This window comes from Miniopterus schreibersii (genome assembly GCF_964146895.1).
Source record: "Miniopterus schreibersii genome assembly, chromosome: 15".
In the NCBI taxonomy this organism is placed as follows: domain Eukaryota; kingdom Metazoa; phylum Chordata; class Mammalia; order Chiroptera; family Miniopteridae; genus Miniopterus; species Miniopterus schreibersii.
This window is the reverse complement of record NC_138115.1, coordinates 31,415,462-31,439,272: the sequence shown is the minus strand read 5'-3', so window position 1 is coordinate 31,439,272 and position 23,811 is coordinate 31,415,462. Positions and strand designations below refer to the sequence as shown.

At 42.2% G+C, this 23,811-nt stretch overlaps 1 protein-coding gene across 5 annotated transcripts in view; it reads right to left on the bottom strand.

Moving 5' to 3' along the window:
- CPNE4 (copine 4) overlaps positions 1-23,811 on the bottom strand; it is a 320,582-nt gene that overhangs the window by 239,067 nt on the left and 57,704 nt on the right. For all 5 annotated transcript variants that reach the window (XM_081159934.1, XM_081159931.1, XM_081159932.1 and 2 more), the window contains exon 2: positions 3,732-3,912. In XM_081159934.1, coding sequence (XP_081016060.1) covers positions 3,732-3,912 — 181 coding nt within the window. The remainder of the gene's footprint in view (positions 1-3,731; positions 3,913-23,811) is intronic.

Sequence of the window (23,811 nt, the reverse complement as noted above, 5' to 3'; positions counted from 1 at the left end):
CTACTTATCCTCACTGGCTCTTAATACTATTAGCAGCACAGGAGACCAGATTGTAGGTCTTTCTGAGTCTAAAAACCAGGCTAACATTTTTATGATCCCTCTTAGGGGGTCGAATGTTCTCTTCCATTGTTAACAAGTTACAGCCAATTAAAAGAGCAAACCGTTCCCCTCCATATAGGAAGCACCATCTGAAGGTGGCTCTAACGACAGCAGCAGTAACCCCGGCTGTAAACCAGGGCATAGCAGGGTCCTTTCCCTGCTGGAATTCCATTACAAAAAGCACAGGCCAGCAATCACAAGTAATAAAAAGGAAATGTCAATCTTTAGTTACAGCTCCCCAGAAAAACACTGGAGCTGTAAAATTAATAGCCCTCGGTTACATTTTTACAAACTCCCTTTCCTCTTCCACCCAACCCAGCTAAATTCTCCAGAACACCAAAGACCTCTGGAACTGTGTGAGCTATTTACACTTACTCTTAAATTAATTAAAACTAAATAGTTAAAAATGTCAGTTTTTACATAATCCACCTTCCAAGTGCTCACATGTGGCACAGAGAGACATTCCCATCATTGCAGGGACAGTGCTCATCCAGAGAGAGCTTCTTTTTCCAGACTTTAAAATTCTATATAAAAGATAAGCTCTCCCTTTTTTTTCTCTCCCTCCCTGACACCTCCCCCCCATCTCTTCATTATGCAAATCAGTTTGGCCTCTATGCTTTTCTTCACTCAGTCAACTACCAGATTCCCCTCAAGGAAGTGACCCAGCCGGCATGAATTCTCTTCTGCAGGGCTTTCTCTCAATTCTGGAAGTCTGTACATAAAAATCGCTCCGTAAATCCAGACATGTTCTAGGGGCCAGATACAGGAAAACTCACCTATCACTAAATCTTGCCCCAGAGAAAGCACTGTCCATGTTTGCTAGCCCTCACCAAACACAGATAGTAATAGCTACATGGTTTAAATAGACTGTCAGTTCCTCCTAACTTGTAGCACAGGACCACTGGCTGAATTTGCACTGAAGAGTAGGTGTTCACACTAATGGTGAGAGGGGGTGAATGATTCTCCAAGTTACTGTGAGTTGTCAGGGCGTTTATGGGCTAGTCATTTACCTCTTTGCTCTCATTTACATTCTCTGCCTGCAAACCTTGCCCACTGGCTTCCGTCAAGGTTTGATCAGTGGAAGGCACAGATAGGAGACCAGAGAGCAACAGAGGGGATGCCCGGGTAGCCGCATCTCCCTTTCAGGCAGCATTTCCAGCACCATCTGCATCTCCTCTGCCTTTCGGGTTCCCAATAAGGAGGCCCTCCTTCCATGCATCCAGCTTCTGCTGGTGGTCCAGCCGCTTGATTCCTCCTTTGTCCCTCACACCCAGCGGTGTGCTGGTAAATGCTTAACAACTGGCTCTGGAAGGAGGAGGGGGGAAGGGAAGAAGAAGCCCTGATTTGAAATGTTTGCCAATGTCTGCGGTGTAAATACACTCAGGCTTGGAAAATTCCTGAATATTTAATAGCCAGACACTTACAAGCCTATACAAGCTGATTTCCAGCACACTACTACTCACCCTAAGTAAAGGAACAGATTCCTCGTTCATCTCTTGGTTCCCTCACAGTCTCTCTTAGTTTCTCTGCATTTCCAAATCCTTTGTTAGTGGTTAGTTACCTGAACTAAATCTTATTAGCTGCCTGGCACGAGTGCATTTTTCCCAACTGTATCCTGAAGGTATATTGCTAAGAGTGTAAAATGTGTCAGAGAAGAGCTTCTCAAAGCACCGGAATAAAAATCAGCCACACCACTAAGCATGTAGGAAGTTCAGCTGACGTTACTGTTTTTAAAGAGTTAAGACTTTTTAGGTGAAGGAAGAAGCAAAGCAATATACGTTGCTGCACAAGTCTCTTATCTCATTGCCCCTTGGTAACAAAGTGTCTGTGGACAAGGAACTGTCTGTGTGGAGTCTGCACTTTGAGTGACACTGTAATAGAGCACTTTGGAAAAGCAATTTGCCAACATGTATCAAAAGGCCCACAAGTGTCCTGTCCTTTGTCCCACTGGCTCCACTCTGGCAGAACCTGTCCCAGGAACTCATCCCCAAAGAGGGGGAGAGCTGCATGCGAAAAGATGTTCACGGCAGCATTACTTAAAATAGGGTATTTTGGGAAGCAACTTCAAAGTGAAAAAATAGAAAAATGATTAATTAAATCCATTTGATGGGCTATTATACAGCCTTGAAAATTATAACTATGAATATTACAGCACTATGGGAAAAACATATCCTACTAGGTAATAATCAGGAAAGAAAATTTCACATGCATGATAAGACTGAAAGGAAATATGAACAAATAATCACTGAATTATGCAAAGAGGGTATTAGGAGATGAACTTTTTCTCTAATTTTCAGAGGGACCTTTTTCTAATATAAAAACTCCACTTAGTTTTGTTAATTTAAAAAAAACAACAGAGAAACCCACTGACAAGGTCAATGAGGATATTTAGAAGGAAAAAAATATGTATGTATATATGTGTGTGTGAGTATATATATACACACACACATATATATTACACATTAAGATACCTGTGAACACTGTTTTAGTTTACAGTATAAGCCCTGGATAAGCCTGAAGTTAAATTAAGATCCCCGACCTGCCAATCTGTCATCTACTCCCCCATGCACGGCTCCTACTCACCTCAATAACATCTGCTCACCCTCACACCTCCCTTTCAGGAGCGGCTTTTATCACATGTGTACTAATAGCAAATGTGCTGCCTCTAGGACCTTCTGTCTACTGTCAAGTGGAAGACTTTGCCCCCTAGAGGAGCACCTTCCAACTATTTGCGCACAGGTGGGAGAAGTGTTGAAGCCCTAAAGCATTTGTCCTCAGGGATCCAGAGCAAGGAATTGTCTCCACTTTCTTGACTGGCATGGCTCAGACCTATATCCAAATTCCACCAAGTCTCTGGTTCCCTTAAAGAGGATAGTAGCTGCTTACACAGCTGCACCCCCTGCCCCTTCCTAGCCCCCCATTCACCTCAGACCAGATATTTAAAAGCAAAGCTTATTTAGGCCAGGTACCTAGAAATGAAAAAGAAAAACAAAAAACAACAACAACTTAAAGCAAGTCCTCACCCGATTTGTTTCAACTTTTAAATAAACTAAGTCTAACTGCAGAATCCAACCAGCAACATTCCCACACAAGCCTCCGAAGACTGCCAGGCGCCCACCATTATTATAAAATAGCAACGAAGCCCAGGGCCTGGAGCTCCACCACCTGGGTGCATGTATTAGATTTTCCACTTACAAGCTGAACGATCTTGGGCAAATCCTTAACCAATCTGCCTCTGTTTCCTCATAGGAAGACTAAATTAGCTATTTTTACATAGAGCTCTTAGAACAGTGCCTGACATTTAACAGGCGCCCAATCAAGTTTAGCTAGTATTAGGTTCTCCCCCAAAAATTAATGCTGTGCGATGTGGCCCCCACAGGGCAGCCCTCCCTGCCCTTCCTCGGGGGCCACTCTGTCCATAAGGAGCACACAAAAGAAGGAGAAATGTGAAAACATACACAGCAGCAAAACAGCCACATCAAACCCCTCATGGTGCCAGCAGAACTGTGATCATAGTCAGCTCTAGAATTTTTCATCTCATCAAACTAAAACACCGAAAAACGAGGAAGGCCAAACTCTTTTCGAACCAATTCTCCAGCCACACTTGTGTCCGTTTGCTCGGACATGCCTACCTCGAACCACTGCCCATGGGACTGCATCTTGAGGATGACACAGGGGTCCGGTTTGGAAAGGGCGTCTCTGTCGGAAATGCCCTTACAGGCCACGCGCAGCTCAACCTTGGTCAGGCAGGGGCTGCTGAAGATCCCCAGCGTGTTGGCCGCAGACTCGTAGATGTTGCTCATTTTCTTCATCCTGTTTTGGGGCAAGAAAGGGAGAGAAAGAAACATGCCAGTCAGCGGAACATCCATCAAAGGAGGAAACCTCTCAGTCACGGGTAGGAAATCATTCAGCACAGTTTCAAATAGTGACTGTATTTACTCTTCCGCATCCCACCCCAATGGCACAGCTCCAGGGAAGTAAACAAACAAAAATCAGAAACAAAAATAACCTCAACAGGTGTTGGTGCACTTGGCTAAGAACATTATTTTCCAAAACGATTTGCATACCTTTGCATGGTAAAAATTTTAGTCTGAGAAATCACATTAATGAATTAGTGCAAACGGATCCTGAAACTGTAATCCAGTTCTATATTAAGACTGTGTGCAATTTTGCAGATTTCCAACTTTTCCTTCTATGTGATGGCACAGAGATAAATGTTGCCCTGCCTGAAGAAACAGTCCAAGTTTCCCTTCCCTAAACCCTGGTCCACCTTCTCAAGATGCCTTCAGCTCCAAGACAGAGGCCCAGAAGCTGATCTCCTGCCCCAGGTGCCCAAGCCCATTCTCACCTTTCCCTTCCAGCTCTGACCTGCACCATCAAGATTCAGAATCAAAAGGGGGAAAGCAAGAGAATGACTGTATGAGATAAAAAGCACAGAGCCTCTGATTCTGGACTCACAGAAACAGCAGCCACACATAAGCACCAGCAGGTCCCCTCCCCACCTCCACCTGATAACCTTTCAACAACGCTTGGCATCAGGAGGGCCAAGGCTACAGGGATCCCCCAGTGGCCACCAGCAAGTTCCTCCTTCTCTAAGGATGATGGGGCCTATGAGGACACTGAAAGATTCTCTCAGGAGCAAAATTCAATATCCTTCTCACGGAATTCTGTTTCCCTGGAGATTCCTCAGGAAAACCCGCAATGGCTTCCCCAACCTCATAAGGCATTAGTCCCCTAGAGTGGAATCTTGACATCTATAAAGTCAGGATAATCCCTGTATTGACTGCCAGCTCATTGTTGGCTAGCTTCCTGTTGCTGTGGTCTGAATATTTGTGTCCCCTCAAATCCTAACCCCTGAAGGTGGTAGTATTAGGAGGAAGAGTCTTTGGGAGGTGATCAGGTGATAAGGCTAGAACCCTCATGAATGGGATTAGAGCTCTGATAAAAGAGACCCACAGAGCTCCTTGGGCCCTTCAACCATGTGAGGATACAATGAGAAGTCCATGTCCCAGAAGAGGAACCTCGCCGACCATGCTGGCACTCTCTGATCTTGAACTTCTAGCCTCCAGAACTGGAAGCAGTACATTTCTATTGTTTATAAAGCCACTCAGTCTGCTATTTTGTTATAGCAGCTTCCATGGGCTAAGTCATCCCTCTGACTAAAGGGATGCAGACCCAGAGAAGGGAGGAGAAAGACAACATATTTCTTCCCAATTCCTACCCTGATTTTTATCAGTGGCCAAGTCCCTACATGGCCCCGGTCCTGTCAGGCCACCCTCTCTCCGAGGTTCTCGCTCTCGCTGCACTTTGGGAATAGTTTCCTCCTTTTGCTCCTTCAGGCTTATAGGCAGTAATAGCTCCCTGCAAGTTTTGAGTTGAGCATTCTAGAACAAGATTCAGAGGCACTCGACTAATTGAACGGAGGATAGAAAGGAAGCAAGGAGGTGGTCTCAGCAGGAGTCTAGCTTCAGCATGGTTCCAAGGGAGGCTCTGGGGCATGAGTTGTACCATGGGTTAGTCCCACCTTAAGGAAAGGGGTCCAGCTTCTTATAGCCCCATGTCAATCAGTTGTGCCAGGGAGGCAGAACCTCACAGGTTTGGTGCCTCCCTCCACTGGCTGAGAACAATCAGTCAATTCTCCAGAAAGGGGCAGCTCTGAGCCATTCATTAGCAGTTAACACTCACAGCCATTAGGGGATTAATGCACGAACTTGATAAAGGGAATCTGGGCAGAATATCAACATGGTCTATTCCATCACAGTGGTTAGTCTCTGATTATGTGTATATATATGAAGTCCTTTAGGTCAGGGACTACTTCCCATACTTTATTGCATCCTCAATATTGTTCAACTTGATAATTCTGCAGGCTGATGATGAAACCAACATAATCCTCACTTCTGGGGGAATGTGGTACAGAAAAGAAACGTGAGGATACTGGAAATAAAACTCCCAACTTTTTACAATTACTCCTGGCTTACCTCCCTGTCCATGCACAAGTGAAAGCCCTGACCAGATACTCTGGAGTTCATGAGTTCCTCTGGCTGGGAGAGGTAATAGCAGTCCTGACCTTGACTTTGGAGGTAGTACATAGGCCAGTGAAGTCAAACTGTTTGGCTTTGGCCTGGCAGGAGCTCACTGCTGAAAGGTGATCACAAAATATGGCTCTGTCAACGAGTGACGAGCTACCTCCAGCCCCAGATAAGTGAAGTAAACAAGTAATTTCACACTCTGTTAGAGAACAGGATTAAAATATGGCCAGATTATCAATACATTTTCCATGGCCTATTTAAATCCTCTTTGTTGCCTTTCATTAAAATATCCTGGTTTTACAGAAACTAATGTCTGCTGAGAATCATTTTGATGAAAACTGACTTTTGGCCAATTTTAGAAGCAAATTATAATTGTCTTTATACTCAGATAATTTAAGTTATAAAAAAGCCACCACTTCAGCAGATCCGCTCTCTCTTAACAGGACAAACTGATCCTGAAACTTAATTAGTTTCTGAATGAGTTGCAAACAAAGCCAAGACAATAGAGAGCTCTAGAGGGAGGAGAAGTAGCTTGAGTTCACAGGGGAACCAACTGAGCAGAGATTGTCTTAGAACTGTGTTAAGAATAAGAGCGTAATCACTGTTCCGCTTGCTCTGGCATTACTTGGCCTTTTTAAATGTCGGAGCACATCCAGGGAAGGCTGGTATGCTGGATGTCTCTATCACACAACATTTCTGTCTTGATTTGAGAAATATGCACGAGGCATCTGGTATGTGCCTGGTGCTGTGCCGGAGGCTGGAGGCCTGAGCATCCCACTCCATCAGGCGAAGATAAACCAGTTGTTCCTCAACCAGGACTTGTCAGTTTATTTCATATTTAACATTCCTTGATCTACTTTTGGATCAAGAGTCAATCTCTTGCGTAGCAAGGGCTGTGCTAGACACTGTAAAGGATGGAGATGTGAATGGACAGTTCATCCGCCTGAAGGTCCGAATTCTGGAGCGCTGCTTCTCAGACTTGAACATGATCACGAATCACCTGGGGAGCCTGTTAAAATGCAGTTCCTGTTTCCTGGGATACAGAGTCTGGGGCGGGCCTGCGATTCTGTTCCTGGGCAGCCTGTAGACCACATTTTGAGTTGCCAGTTTGCTGAGTGCAAACCAAGCACCTATAAAATAAGGCCCCAAAGTTATCTTAAGATCAGACTCATATGTGAGATGCAGAATGACCCAGAGGATGAGAGTATGGATCTAGCATCACAGTATTTGAGGCTCCCCAAGCTCTACCACTCACCTCAAGTTACTTGAGTCATCTGTGCCTCAGTTTTATCATGTGTGAAATGGGGAGAATAATAATTCCTACCTTGTAGAGTTGTCTTGAGGATTAAATGAATTAATCCTCATAAAGTACGCAGAAGAGTGCCTGGTCCATAGTAAACATTCAATAAATGGAAACTATTATTGTACCTGTTAAAAGTGACACCACTAAGTTGATGTTTATCAATATATTTATACACCTGACAAGCACTGAACATTAAACCATCAGATCCTCAGGAGACCCTTTCACCTGGTCCTCAGGATAATCTTGTGGATGGTCTGGTTAGGGTGCCCATTTCACAGGAATGAACTTTAGCTTAGAGGAGAGAAACAGCTGCACATGGTTATCCAGCCACAGCGTTGTAGATTTAAACCCAGAACTCCAGGTCCAGAATTTAGGCCCTTAACCACTCTGCTATTCTTGCCTCCCTGTGGGATAGCTACTTAAGAAGACTTTCAAAAAACTGGCTACTGGAGACTTTCCCACACAACACTTTCCAAAAGTTTCTTAACCTAGCTGGTTCCCCTAATTGTCACACTGCAGCCACTCCCGCTTCTCTCTTTCTGTCTACCCTCCAAAACTTCCAGCACCCTTCTCTCTCAATCTTCCAGACTTGCATATTCTTTAGTATTTTTTTTTCTTTCATAGAGAGTCTATCATTTTGTAAATTAATGTGACCACTAGATTTCACCTCACAACTGCATCATTGCTTCCCTGGCTCAGCCCCCACCCCTCCCCAACTCCCAGTTTGGCAGCACAAATATCAACTCTTCTGGAGACTGGGAAAGGAAGAAAAGCTATGAATATTTATACTTTTGTCCTCATTAAGCATATAATGTTCTATAAATTTCTTTTAAAAATAGTTTGCTTTCTTACCTACTAATACTAACTACACTAAAAACAAACCTTGAGACAATCTCTTGAGATAGGAATTGTCAGCCCCATTTCATAGATGTAAAAAATAAGACTAACAGTGGTTAAGTAATTTATCCCAAAGTCATAGCTGATAAATAAGAGGCAAGGATTTAAACCTGGGTCTAATGAACTCCAAATGTTTTTGACCATTTCTTATAAAATGATTCACATTCTTAATTTGTTTAACAATTATTTTCTTCCTGGATCATGCAAAGGCAAATTCCTACCCCATTCCAATCTTAATAAACTGCAAAGACACGGTATGTGCATTGTAGTTCAGAATGAGTTTGTGCTCCAGCCATCTTTAAAAATTCACTTTTCCCACCCTTACCCTAGAGAGGCAGCCCAAGTCGCTTTTGGAGCTCTGTTTGCAACAGCAACCTCACCAGTGCGCCTACTCTGATGGTTTCAAACACTGAGCACTTGATGCGTTATGAATGGTGGGGTGACAGCACCCAGAAACCCAGAGACAAACCAGGTGAACCAAAAGTCCCTGCTTCTAATGAATACAGTTTGAAACTGACATCTGTGTACGTGAATGTTTTTCTGAAATACACTATGTCAAATCACTCAAGGGCAGTAAATTATTACTTCAGCCATTTCCTGAGCTTTCTAATTTGAGACAATGAAGAGACCAAAAGAAAAAAAATCCAGCAGAGATCCTATTTCCTGAAAATCAGTTTTCTTGGGAAAATGTGCATAAGGAATCGGATATATCAATGTTCTAAGAACTTCAGGGCTCACATTTTTGTCTCCAACGGTGAATCATAAAGTTGAGACTTTTCTAGAAAGCAATTATGTCCATTGCATCTCACTCATATTAATTTTACTGCACTCAAATGTCACCTATTTTTAGGAGAACTGGGTTATAAATTTAACTGGGTAATTATAAAGGCTGATCGAAAGTTTTAAAAGTAACACTCGAATAAAATATCAAAAGAAACCATACGAATGACTATCTCCTCCCTGTCATAGCCCCTCCTTTTCTTATCATACCAAAGGCAACTACAGCTCCTGAATGAGGAAAAAAAAATTTAGATGATGCTTTTATTATTTTGGTACTGAAATATAATTTCTTCCTGTTTCTCAGGCAACTAAATTTATCCAGTAGAAAGATCAAATCCCTTTTGTTCAGTATTTTCCCTTTTTAATGTAATCACAGGTTGGATTTTTCTACTAATGTCACGTGAACAGGAAGCTGAGGGCTCACAAAATGGGAGTTTGTGTTTTTGGTCTCCTACATGTGGCTAAATTTAAAAGAAGAAAAGCAGCAAGATTATTTTTATATTCAAAGGGATACACTAATGACAGCATGTGAAGCCAGAAGCCAATTTCCTTGAGAAAGCATGATAACTGATCACTTTGTGGGCCTTGCTCACCTTCTCGCTGAAGACCTGTCTCATCTGCTTTGAAGGGCATCCTAGTATTAACATGCTTCTGCTTACCTGGCAGAGAACAGCATGGAGTGCTTGTGGAAGGAAGAGGGGGTCAAATAAATGACCAAATGTAAAGAGAAATACCTCTTAGAATACAGAATACAACCTCTAGTTCAGCATAGGACAAAAAGAAAAAAAATGAGTGATGAGGGAAATGTTCTGTATCTGTGCTGTCCAATACAGTGGACACTAGCCACAGGGGGCTACTGAGGACTTGAACTGTGGTTCGTGCAATTGGAGAAATAATTTTTAATTTATTTCATCTTAATTTAAATAGCCACCTGTGAAGAATATATGCACCCCTATGTTCATAGCAGCGCTATTTACAATAGCTAAGATCTGGAAACAGCCCAAGTGCCCATCAGTAGATGAGTGGATAACAAAGCTGTGGCTCATTTACACCATGGAATACTATGCAGCTGTCCCTTTGGGACAGTAGGGATGGACCTGGAGAGTATTACGCTAAGTGAAATAAGCCAGGCAGAGAAAGACGAGTACCACATGATTTCACTTATATGTGGAATCTAATGAACAAAATAAACTGACGAACAAAATAGATCCAGAGACATGGAAGCATGGAACAGACTGATGAATCTCGGGGGGGGGGGGAGGAGGGCGGGAAGAGATTAACCAAAGAACTTATATGTATATATGCATAACCCACAGATACAGACAATAGCGTGACAAAGACCTGGGGGGGGGGGGGGTGAGGAAGAGTGGGGTGAAGGGAGTCTATGTGGGAGAAAAGGGGGACATCTGTAATACTTTCAAAAATAAAGATAAATAAAAAATTAATAAAGATTACTCAGCCCCTTTAAAAAAATAAAATAAAAGCCTTGGAAGCAAACAACGCAAATTCTCATAATCACAGACCACTAGCAAGAGACGCTCATGATCAGGGATACTCTCCTTTCACCCTTAAGATCCCTAAAATGCAACTTGACAAATAATTTTGAGCAACTACTGTGAACCTAATACTCTATTACATGCTATAAAGGGCACCAAAATGTTAAGATGTGGTCACTGCCTTTGAAGGACATTCAGTGGGACCGAGTAGCTGAACTAATTTACTCATGGAAGGCACTGCAGCATGATTTTTAAATGTGTAGGCTTTTGAGTCAGACAGCCTAGGTTCATGCCCCGGATCTACAATTTCCTAACTGTACAGCTACAGGCAAGATGTACTTTGGCTTTCTCCTCAACTGCAAAACAGAACTAAGAGTAGGATCTACCTTTGCATTGTTGTGAGGGCTCAGGGAGTAACCATACTGATACAGGGCAGGTGCTAAATAATCATTATGTTACCAGTATTGATGTGAAAAAGATTTCTGCAAGTAGATATTTGATGAATTGCTAAAATAATGAACAAAGACAAGTTAAGTGATTGATAAAGCCCAGAAAAGATACAGATGCTTTGGTCCAAAATCTAGTGAAGAGAAAAGAAAGGCGATATTTATCAAACAGACTTCCTAATGCCAAAACTGATATTAGGTGCTTTACACTGAACCATCATGATGTTATCTGTAAAATGGAAGAGACAGGTCTTTAATGTAAGCCCAAGAGCCTGCTCTGAATTTGAAAAGGCTAAAAAAAGAAAAAAGGAAATGCCAATTTGTATATCTAGCCATCAAAAAAATGGCAAAAACAAAGAAGCAGCATGTTGTGTCTGGAGGTCATGAGATGCTCAAATGCACAAGGGGATCACCCGGGTGGTACATGAGAGCTGAAAGTACACTGGAGACCAAGCACTTGAATTTGTGTCTGGCTCTGATATTTCCTAGTTGTGACCAAACTTCACTGATCCTCAGTTTTCTCATTCTGAAAAAATGTATAGTAATAGCTACCTTCCAGGGCCATTTTGAGTATTAGAGGAGATAACAGGTATAAAAGAATCAAGCATAACAATGAACCCAGTAGATTCTACAAAGACGTCGTTTCTCCTGTCCTATGGTTCAAAATGTAGCAAATACCCAAATGCTCCCACACTCATATTTCAGATCACTTGAGAGAGCTATGATTTAAAGATAAATCATTATTCTAAATCAAGACTCCAAATTAAAAATCAGTTCATGTTAAGTTATTCATATATTTTGGTTTGGGTCAAAAACTTGAGAATGAATAGGTCTGATTATAATTTAGCCTGGTTTATTGGACATGTGGGAATTTTTGGCAAATTCTGTAAAGAAATTAGCTTCTGGAGGGTTAAAAATTAGCTAACTACATTCTCACTCGAAAAGTCAGAGTTTAGTTCAACTAAAAAGACTGCTATAAATAGCTTTTGCTTTATCATGGTCCTCTTTCATGGTAATAGTAGAACCAAAGAAGCAAAGGTAAAAAGCTGTGTGTGTGTACTTGTGTAAAATCTTCTCACCAAACATTCTGTTCCCTTGGCACTCTTGCAGTTAGGTAGAGCCAGGTGACTAGTTCTGAGAAGTAAAATGCTTCAGGAGAAAGCACAGAAGAGCTAGTATATATGCTCCAGCTGTCCTTTTCACTGCTGTTGACCAAAGAAAACTTTTTTTAAGACAGTGGAATGGCAATATCTAAGCACCTTCAGTCACTGAGTCATCACTGAAAGACAGTAGCCTTAGAACATAAAAAGGACTCTATGTTAGCTAGAAATAAACCTTTGGTGCATTCAGCATTGAGGTTTTGGTTTGTTTGTTACTGCAGCATAACCTAACCTACCCTGACCAATACAATATCCATATTCATCTCTTTTCTTGAATCAAACAAAGTGTATGTGTGTGATGGGGTATGAGTGAAAGAAACTGAGAGGAAAAGTAAGTGAAAATGTGTGTGCTATTAGACAATAGCATCACCACATAAGAATGCAGCATGCTTTATTGGCTCTGGTTGCTAGACCTACCTCCTAAATTCATGCAAAGGTCTTTTAGAGTGAGTTATCTACAAGGACAACTAAATGTTCCATCAGTGGCTATTCCTAGAATGACTGTAAGGTTCCTTGAAATCCAATTCTTACTCATTAAGCCATCTCTCAAATTCTTCTTTGATCAACAACTAAGTACCTGTGACCCCAGCATTGCAGGGACACAGTCCATTGTTTATGACTTCTCTAGGAATAATTACTTTTGTAACAAAAATGCAACAGAGATTATGTTTTAAAGCATTAAGCAAACTGTATAGACAGGGGTTGTTGCATAATATTCATGTTCAAAAATCTAGAATAAGCATGTATTAATTATACATATATCAGTGAATTAAGTAAGGTACAATTTAAAATTTATGTTTGCTCTTCTAAAATAAATTGCCTGCAAATAAAATTGAGATTGTATTTAAACAAAAACTTTGTAATGCATGCTTTAAATCTAATTGCCTCTAAAATCCTAATGGAATTTCATCATGAAAGCAGCCCAACCCTATTAAAAAGAACAAGCCTTTCAAGCCAGTGACCCCCACTGCCCATATTCCTTTGCCATTCATCAGCAGGAGTTGCCCAACTGTTACAGAAGGAGGTCTGAAAGGGTAAGAGCATCCTGGCAGTGGCTGCCTATAGCAAGCATTGCAAAGCCCATCTCAAGACCTGAAGCTGTGTCCAGGTGGGTGTGCCTGAGGTGTGATCTCCACGTGTCTCCAAGCTGTCTTCCATGTCTGCACCTGACCATGCTTGTTAAGGCAAACATCCCGGAGTGACTACTCTGCCTGCCACGCTCACCCCAGGCCAGATTGGAACAGATGGAGGAACGTTAGGTCTCCCAGGCATAAGCCAGGGGAAGTTGTCATCTGAGAAGCTGCGTTTCCCTGACACCTTGGTCAAGAGGAGGGAAAATTAAAGGGAATGAGCAGCAGCTGGCTGCACGAGCATCGAGCATCGAAGCTTGGCTTCTGCTATCAACGGTGAGTAATGAGGTTCTGGAATCAGTGCAAGGGAGAGGGCCAATCCTAAGAGTAGTGGAGGGAAAGCCGAGCTAGAGAGTCTTCCAAACAACGGCTGCAAAGGAAGTCATTCTGATTTCTGGTGTCCACTGAATAAGCTTCACGGTCTCAGGGATGGTTAAGATTGTTCAGATTAACCAGATTTACGTGTCATGCATCCTGCCAACCTCTCCTTTCATTACCAATCACCAGCCCCCAACTTGTCTTCACACACAATAAAAGATGTGCTCTGTTCCAGAACATACCAATGAGTTGATGGCTGCATTTACTCACTGTTCATTCATTTGTGCCACATAAGAAGCACAGATATCATCACTGTATTACAAACACTAAGCCCACCAGGGACCAGAGATTCCCAGTAAAGACCAAGATTTGGATAGTCTTTGGAATCACCTAGGACTCGGATCTCCTTTACACAACCACTGTATCAGTACACAGGTGTCAACTGAGAACTGAGAAAACGACAGTGTTTCCACCTTCACAGGGTTTTAGAGCACCTAGCCCAATGGTTGGAAGGGAGGCAGTGTTCAATAAACACTTACTGAGTTGATCAATAAAACAACTTTGACCTTAAGCGTATTTTTCAATGCATTATCTATTTTCTTCTACTAAGGCATTGGTCAGCAGGAAGCCAAACTTGACATTATTCCAAGCCAGCTAAAATTTCCCATCTCTCTCCCCCTCTCTTCCTTCACATACACTTACCATGCTGGCTCTCTCCCTAATACAGCACATGCCCTGCTGTACTGAAATGATTTGTTCACTCATCCGTCTCCTCCGCTCTCAGACGAACCATGTGACTACAAATGCTCTCGATGATGGGCCCAATACCTCATTCAGTGTTGGGCATGTTGTAGATACTCGAGACATATGAGAAATATTTGTGAAATAGATGAATGAATGACAAAGGGGACCCAAAAGATTCTTCTGAGTTACACAATCTGGAACAGTTTTAGCCAAGCTCAAGTCAGTAATGTTCTTCTGGCAAGCTCTCGCCAACTGTTAACAGCACTCCTTCCTTCCCGTTCTGCCTAATAGTAACAATAACCATATGGCTAAATGGCCCTTAATGTGCGCCAAGAATTGTTCTAAGAACTTTATTTAAATTAACTTCTTCAATTACACAGTAAATCTGTGAGGTATGTATGTATGATTACTATTATCCTACTTACAGATGATGTGACTGAAGCTCAACCAGGTAATATAACTTGGCCAAAGTCACATGGTTACTGAGTGTCAGGGTCTGACATCAGAGTTTGTTCTTAATCGCTGGCCTCCCTGCCATGGACCTTTCCACTCTACCAACACCACCTCTCTCCTTCCCTCCACCCAGGGTATTCTTATTGGAACCATGGCTGAGAAGTTAAACAGGGATGGCACTGATTCAGACCCCAGTCGTGTCTGGGTAGCTCCTACCGCAACCCTGGGCCTAATTTAAGGGATAAACAACTAAAGAATGGGTACATACCCTTCAAAAGCTTGCCAACCCCTCCTCTTTTTGTGATCTATCCCATGGAGACACCCTCCAGGCTGTGAACACACTCCTAAAAATCTGTTTTGAACTTCCCTTTTGCTGGAAGGAAAATAAATAGGAAATTAGAGTGGCTCTTTATAATGAGGTGGAAGAATTAAACTAAGCCTTGAAGATGCTTTACCAGAGATCTATAATGACATCATCCAAGGCATGCAAGAGAAACCCTGTCAGGTAGGTGGAAATTTCAGCTTTGTCCCATGTCTCGTTTCTACCCCGCCTCCATGTCTTCACATCTCCTCCATTAGGTAGTGCATTGGCCTCCCAGGGCTTCCTCACAGTACCTACCACCTGCACAGACCTGCCCCCTTGGCAAAGCTCAAATGCAGTTCTGCATTCTCCCTCCCTTATCAGAGTTGACCTTTTCTGTGACCCATTCTCTCTTGCCTAACCGCCATGTTAAAAAGCTCTCCAACTAATTAGCTATTCTGTCAGAATGTGTACTCCTACTCCTTACAAGTTGTTTTTTTTTTAACCTTTAATTGAACACTCCTGGAGTTGCAAAATGTTAGTGGTATTGAATGAATCTGCATTAGCAGCACTGACAAGCTTCTGAGACCAGAGGGATCCTTTTTACAGGAAGTACTATTCTAGTGTGTCTTAATGAGCAATCGCTTGAGCACCATGCATATGCAGGGCAGGTCCCCTGGGCTTCAAGTGCCATTATTGTAAATTTCCTGTGGAGATTTTGCAAGTAGGTATCTAACATGCACCACCTTAGATGTTCTTGTCTGTGACTCCACGTGACTCAAAAGAGAGTCCTGCCTGAACCGAGCTGCTCAGTGTTTGAGCATCGACCTATGATCCAGGAGATCGAGGTTCGATTCTGGTCAGGGCACATGCCTGGATTGTGGGCTCGATCCCCAGTCGGGAGCATGCAGGAGGCAGCCAATCAATGACTCTCTCTCATCATTGATGTTTCTATCTCTCTCTCCCTTCCTCTCTCTTAAATCAATAAAAATATATTATTTTAAAAAAGAGAGTCCTGTTACAGTATTAACACGTTCCAGTGGGTGTTAACAAGAGGTAATGGAAAGGACCTTTACTTTCTAGTCAGATAGACCTCATCTTGAAATCTAGCCTGTATTAGTTAGGGTCCCTACAGAAACAGATGGCACATCCAAATTAGGGTAAGTGTAATGTAGAGAAACTTCAAGGGGCAGTGCAGCAAAGGGACAACAGACTGAGCCAGAACCCAGAGGGACAGAGTTATGTAGAAAAAAACTGTCTTGAGAAGAGCAGGGACACAGCCAGCCCAGAGTGACCTCGCAGGGAAGAAGCCAGGGGACTATACACTCTGACCTCATCCTTTCTTCTGATCAACTTCTGGGGCTCACAATTAAAAAAAAATTAATTGCACCCAGCCGGGCGTGGCTCAGTGGTTGAGCATCGACCTAGGATCCAGGCGATCAGGGTTCGATTCCCGGTCAGGGCACATGCCCGGGTTGCGGGCTGCAGCCAATCAATGACTCTCTCATCACTGATGTTTCTCTCTCTCTCTCCCTCTCCTTTCTTCTCTGTGAAATCAATAAAAATATATTTTTTAAAAAAAATAATTGAAAGCCAAAAGACTTCACTTATTGGTATGGTTATTTATGGGACAGTTGTAGTAACTGTGATAATAGGCATAAGGATACCTCACTGCACAACTTCCAGTGGTAAAAGACTGCAATGGTGCTCCCTGCAGTCATGCAATATGACAGCCCTATTAAACAGCACAGTGCCCTGCTGATAGTTAGTACCTGGTGAATAGTAACTCCTTTACCTCTTTCAATTGGGACAGGCTAACCTGAAACTGCCAATTATATGTAGGTCTCTTTGGGTCCTCACCTACAGGATCCTAAGGACCAAAGCTGCGACCCTTCCGATAACCTCTTTCCTTTAGGCAGCAAAGAATTTACTGAACGGTGGGGAGCTCTCAAGCCTGATGCCTGTGATCACAGAATTTTTCGGAAACAGGTGCTTTCAAACTTCCTGCTTCCCATCTTGGGTCTTTGCCTCTCTCACAAGGTGGGGGGGAGGCAGATGAACTGATGGGAGGTGAGAAAGAATGAGCTCACACACAGGAAACTAAGGGTGTTGATTAGAAATATTTCCAGTCAGCGCACGGCCCAATGCATCATACAGGAAATATCATTACCTGATATTTTAGCAAAGACAACTTACACTTATTCATTCCCCATAAATTTCAGGGCAACTCCAATAACGGTATGAAGTACAGCCAATGGAACTTGTTCTACCAATCAGACTGGTCGAATCGTTTGGATATACTCCTGAAACCCAACCAACACTGAACAAAATCCTCAGCATAGGAGTAGTGGAAGATGTCTCCAGAAAGGAAATGAAACTAATTTCAGTGAAGGAGAAATTGGTGGATGCATTCAATTAAAAGGTTAGGGAGAAACTGAAGTCCCCTCAAGTAGAACAGTAACCTTATCTTGACCAACAAGACTATTTTGCCAAGGGAACTATATTCAACAGAGAGTAAACTCTGTTCTTAACTATCTCAATATTAAGCATCGTATCCATAGACCTGGCAGCTGTGTTTGTAGGGCCTGCACCAGTGTTTATGCTTTATATGACTTTTGAGGACTCCCTCAACCCTGAGGGATAAAGAACTTGAGTATTTCCCTCCAATCACAGAGACTATGTCACCATCCACACTTTATCTGTCACATTCATTTCACTCCAACCTTTTTACAATTCAGAAAATATTCCAAAAAAATCAATCTAAAGTCGTCATGTGCATATTTTGGTTACTAAGATAAATACAAGGTATAGTGGACAATGGGGCCCAACAACTGTGTAGCCTTGGAGAAATTACTTTAATTCACTGGGCTTCAAATTTCTTATCGGTGCAGTAGATGTTTAAATTAGAGCTGTAAAGTACTTTCCCATTCTGACATTCTGTGGATCCAGGAGACAGGAAACGATCCCCTTAGTTCTTACATCTCAAAGTGTATTGCCTTTCAAAATGCTGTTTCTTTTTTCTACTTCTAGTTTGGCCCCACGATACAAGCGAGCACCAATACGATATGGCTGCAGCTACCACAGTGCAAAGCAATGTTCCCATGAACACAGTAGTCAGAAGAGAGGAAGGTCCAAGAGACATCGTGAGTGATGTGCTGTGAACATCAGAGAGATCTCACATGTCAGCTAATGGGCTTGGAGAGGAAGACAGGAGGCTGGGAACCCAAGGTGAGCAGAGTAAACAGAACTTATTCATTGGGGCATTACTTGAAATAGCTAAATTTTGCAAACAATCTAAAAGTTCAAAAAGTTAATGGTATATCCGAACAACAGTCAGATCTAGGAGAAAGAAAAAAAGAACTATTGATTCATGGAAAAGAGGGCAGTAAATTCCAGGCGTGCAGGTTTTGTGAACAGGAACAAATGTTCACAAGGAGAGATGAAGATGGCAGTGTCTCTTCTCCTCACAGGCCAGCTGACCCTTCTCAGAAACCTCCCTGAGAGTAAGTGACTCATGCTCACTAAGTTTTCCTGAATATTCAGAATAATGCATTAAACTAGAGACGTTGTCATGGGCTCCAAGGAGGAGGCTGGCGCTTAATCAAACATACAGGAAGACAGGAGAAAATTAAGATTTACGGAGGGCCTATGATGTTGCAAGGCACTATTAGGCAGTTTTAAAATTAATGATTTCCTTTTAATCTTCCTAACACCTAGTGAGTGGTATGCTGGAGCTGGCTGGCACAAGCTCTAAGAGCCAACTGTTAAATTTTCAGGAATTTTGCAAGCAGCTTGTTAAACAGAGCAACCATTAAAAATTAAATTATATAAATTTAGAATTAAATTACATTTAAAACAATGGTAATAAGCACTCAAAACTCATCCCTTCCTGTTTTACTACATTTTACTGTTATCTATGCTCTTAAGGTTATTTACATTTATTATATATATAGTAAGCGGAGAAACACTATACAATGGCATTCTGATGTTACATGGTAGCTTGGAATCAGCCATGGCGGGACTCTCTACACCTCGGGAATTAGGAAACACTACAAACCAGAGCATTTTCCTCCTTTTCTTCCTTTTTGAAGGCTGTTAGTTAAACATTTACCAGCACACTTCCAGTCCCACTTCTATGAAATAGATCTTATTATTCATAACTACAAATAAGAAAACTAAGGCCCAAAGAGAGGCTTTTTCAAAAAAGTATGCAATATATCTGATGCTATTTACTGTTCCTTGAAGGCAAATATTATGAAGGTGATTTTATGAAAGGTTAAAACTTCTGGTTCAGAAGATACATATTTTAAAACCCAAGATCAAGCCTACCACTTTAAGACTCCCCTCATCCTCTTAGCATTAATCAGGTGTTCAATAAAAATTTGCCTCCTATGGCTCACAGATGTTTAATTGGTTATTTTTAATACATATAAAATGTCATCATAATACCTTGTTTGACAGAAAGAGACTTTTTTCCTCTTATTAAAACCTAATATAAGCTTCAAAAGACTGCCTAAATTCTCTAATGGTAATGGAATGTTTACTAAATTAAGTATTGCTTTATTTTCACCAAACAATTCATAATGATTTGAAAATCTGTTGACTCTTTTAAAAAAAAAAAAAAATGTTTTTATTCATTTTAGAGAGAGAAGAAGGGAGAGGGATAGAGATAGAAACATCGATGAGAGAGAAACATCAATGGGCCGCCTCCTGCATGCTCCCTATCGGAGATCAAGCCCGCAACCTGGGCATGTGCCCTGACCAGGAATCGAACCAGCCACCTCTTGGTTCATGGGTCGATGCTCAACTACTAAGACACACTAGCCAAGGTGATTCCTTTTAAAATTTGTTATTGCAATAAAGTGAACCAGTATAGCTTCAAAAAACTGAAAAATATTTCAGACAACATAAAATAATTCCAAGTAATTAACAAAAATTCTACTTGCAAACTTCAGTATTCATGGGCCATTACCAAGTGGGACAATCGAGTTGTCTATCAGTAGAAACACATCAACAAGTATTTACAAGGCACTTACTGCATTCTCTCTCCTCAAAGTATGCCATTTGTAACAAAAATGTTAAAACATATTTTCTAATTATAAAAGTTAAATGTGATAAATTATGAAAAAACCTGTAACCTTTAAGAATCAGAACCAAAATCATCTATAACCTTGCAACCCAAAGTTTACCACTGTTAACATTTTGGCAGAGTTCCTTCCAGTATACGGGCACGCTTATGTGCATATACATGGGCACCATCGTTTTATTTTTGTGAGTTAAAAACTGAGGACCAGAATCTTGTCCCAACTCCTTCAATCTGGAGCCTGATGACATTAAACAACTATTATCTTTCACCTCCACCTGATGACTCCTCCCAAACTGGCAATTTACCTCCATACCTCCCATCCCCTTAACCTCCCCCACTCCCCTACCCCACGCACCAAAACCTACTCCATCTCTCCAGAGTCTTTTTTCTCGCCAAAGGATTCATTTAAGTAACTTTGGTAAGGAACAGCTTCCACTCTTCTAATGCCTATAAAGGTATTATCACTCACAGAGTGAACACAGCAGTTGCCTCAAGTGTAAAGTGATCTCTCAGATTTATTTCTGCCAACCTAAGCAGATAATACAGAAATAGGGTTCAGAGAGCAGGCTCTGGAGTCCAAAAAAGCTGGGTATCTTTGAAAAAATTACTTAATCTCTCTGTGCCTGTGTTTCCACCACTATAAGTGGTGACTGTAGGCCCACAATCCCTTATCTGAAACCCTTGGGGTCAGATGTGTTATGGAAATTGAGAAGCTTTGAAATTTACAAAGGCAATAAAGTGGGTATAAAGTTTAATCTGTAACACCCACAGAGGGCATTACATCATCTGTGGTATATTTGGTAACGTCCCCAGAAGGGTCTGGGCAGCACTCTGTCATCAAACACATTTATATTCATTCCTGCAGCACAAGTGTGGATATCCACACTAGGAAACATAAATAAAACCTATAAGTAGCTTCCCATCATTTCAGGTCAGATTTTCCCACCAAGTGAATTAAAAAAACCTGGTCAAGCTTTACTGCAAATAGAAAACAGAGTTATCTTGCCCTGGCCAGTGTGGCTCGATTGGTTGGAGCATCATTCCCTACACCGAAAGGTTTCGGGTTCGATTCCCACTTGGTGCTTACGGGAGGCAACCAATCAATGTTCCTTTCTCACATCAACATTTCTCTCTCCCTCTCCCAGGAATTCCTCTCTCTCTAAAATCAACAGAACATATCCTCGGGTGAAGATTAAAAAAAAAACTTAGAAAACTTTTTGCTTTGAGGAGTTTAGGAATTTTAGATTCTTGGATGAGAGACTGCAATCCTTTAATACCTCATGAGATTCTAAATGAGAAGAAATGCTTATCGATCACAGGACCTGGTGCATTATGGGGATTCAATTAATGTTACTACAGCAATAACAACTTATTACTGCTGTTACTCCACCTGATGAATCCTATTTCTTATTCAAAAGCCCTTTCACGTCTACCTCCTTCTCTCCAATGCCACTGCCCTTTGCATACAATCTGATCTCCACCTGTTCCCACCAGGCCTCCTCTATTCGCCTCCTAACTGATCTCCCCTCCTTGCGTCTCTCCCAGGACACTCATCTTCCTCTGTCAGCACAGGATTACTCTAAAAACACAAGTGTGACCACACATCTCCCCTACTTACTGTCCTCACCAGCTTCCTGCCACTGGCTCCAGTAAGTCTAAATTGTGCAGTATGATCTACAAAACCAATTCTTGTCTGGTCCACACCTCTGGTTTCTGCTTCATCTCCTACTATATCCTTCCTTGTACTTGACTCTCTAGCAATACCTCTTCAAGTCTCCTCAAACATACCACGCCTTTGCAGAAGCTTTCCTTCTGTCTGTGCTGCTGATCTCTGTTATCCACTCCATGAGTCCATAGTTAACTTCTGATCTCCCCTTTGGGCAGCACCTCCTCCTGGGAGCCTTCCCCTGATGCATGCAGATACCCCATCACACGTGCCCCAAACCATTATCCTCTCTGCTGTCGCTTTGCCACATACATACTTAAGTCTACCACCATATTCAGTACAGGGTATTGGAACTGGTTTGCAAAGATAGACAGGACTATCTTTCCAACTCCGAATTTCAAGCACCTAGCCATGGTCAACATTAAAAATGTTTACAGAACTGAATCCCAGGTCTAACACTATATTTATTATAAGGTTAACCAGACACCAAATGTTTATCTTCTAAACACTAGCAAAGCTGAACCTCTTTCTCTCTTTTTTTTCAGAAAACAATGTGTGCAGGGAAAGCCCAGAGGAGACTGTTCAGTGTCATCCCTTCTGTAGTGGAAGCTGACAAATGACTTCACGATGTGGGCAATTTGAGGTAAGGAGGGATGGCTGCTGTATTCTTGAGTAACATACAAAAAAAGCATAAGAAGTGAGACAAATGGCTGAGAGACCACAGGGTGTTGTGTACATCTTCCCTGACCACAGGTTGCTCCTGGGGATCACCATTGTCAATATTTCACTTTCCACAATAGTAGCAGCAGCAGGGGAAATGTAAGGGCCAGAGCTCAACTCGCCCTCAGCGGGGTACGTCCCATGGCCCCAAAGCCCCAGACAAGGAGCAGCTGCTGTGCATCCATCTCTCTACAGATGCCATGGAATATAAAGGGAGCTACTTCTAGTCTGGCCATATCAACTTGGTGGGGTTGTGTGGTGCAAGTGGTGAGACTTAAATGAAAGCTACTTACATCTTAATTTTTTTCCTCCTAAGACAGTGTTTATCAAAGACGAATATTTCACTGCTGGAGATATTATCTCCTTCCAAGAGCTCCAAATGCCAATATGCTCCTAATGATGAGAGAAGAAGGTGCTTGGCACTCGTCTGTGCTGTGCCAAAGGAAAGTAAGACACAAGGAAATTAAGTCAAAGCTACATATGTGCCCACCCCGGGGCTGGCAGATGTTTCTCCACGGACGGCTTATACAATACAGAGAGTGTTCATCAGTCCCTAGTGCCAGACATTGGAAATAAATTCTTAGATAACTATGTGCTTAAGTGGAATATGTGTAGGATATGAGGTTAGGCTGGGTTTTAATCTCGCATTTGCCACAAGTCATGAGGCCTTCGGGAGAAACTACTAAGTTTTCTCTCTCTGAGCCACAGATTGCTCATATGGAAAATAGAAAAAATCATGGTCAATCACTTATATTCGTTCCAGACACTATGCCAAGTACCTCTACTTATGTCATCATATTTAGTCTTCCTAAAACCTGGTGATGGAGATGACATTCACTTCATTTTGCAAATGCGGTTCAGAGAGATTATGGGACTTGTCCAGTATCACACTGCAGTGCCCATGGAGGTGTCCTGCTTGGATCTTCATTCAAGAGAACCTGGGGCAAGGAGGGTAGTGGGGCATCCTCCAGCATTCACCACTGAGGCCACACCCTCCCAGGGTCGCTCCCAGCCAGTGACTGGGAAGGATTTCACAAAGAGAGACAGAGAGGGGTCATTCCAGCCCAAGCAGACTCTCTGATGGGCAGTCTTTGCTCTGGGGACCCACATGGCCTGGCTGAGATTTTCTCAGAGCTGCACTAAAGTCTGAAACTTTTCTTATCTAATCGTCTCTCCTCCTTAC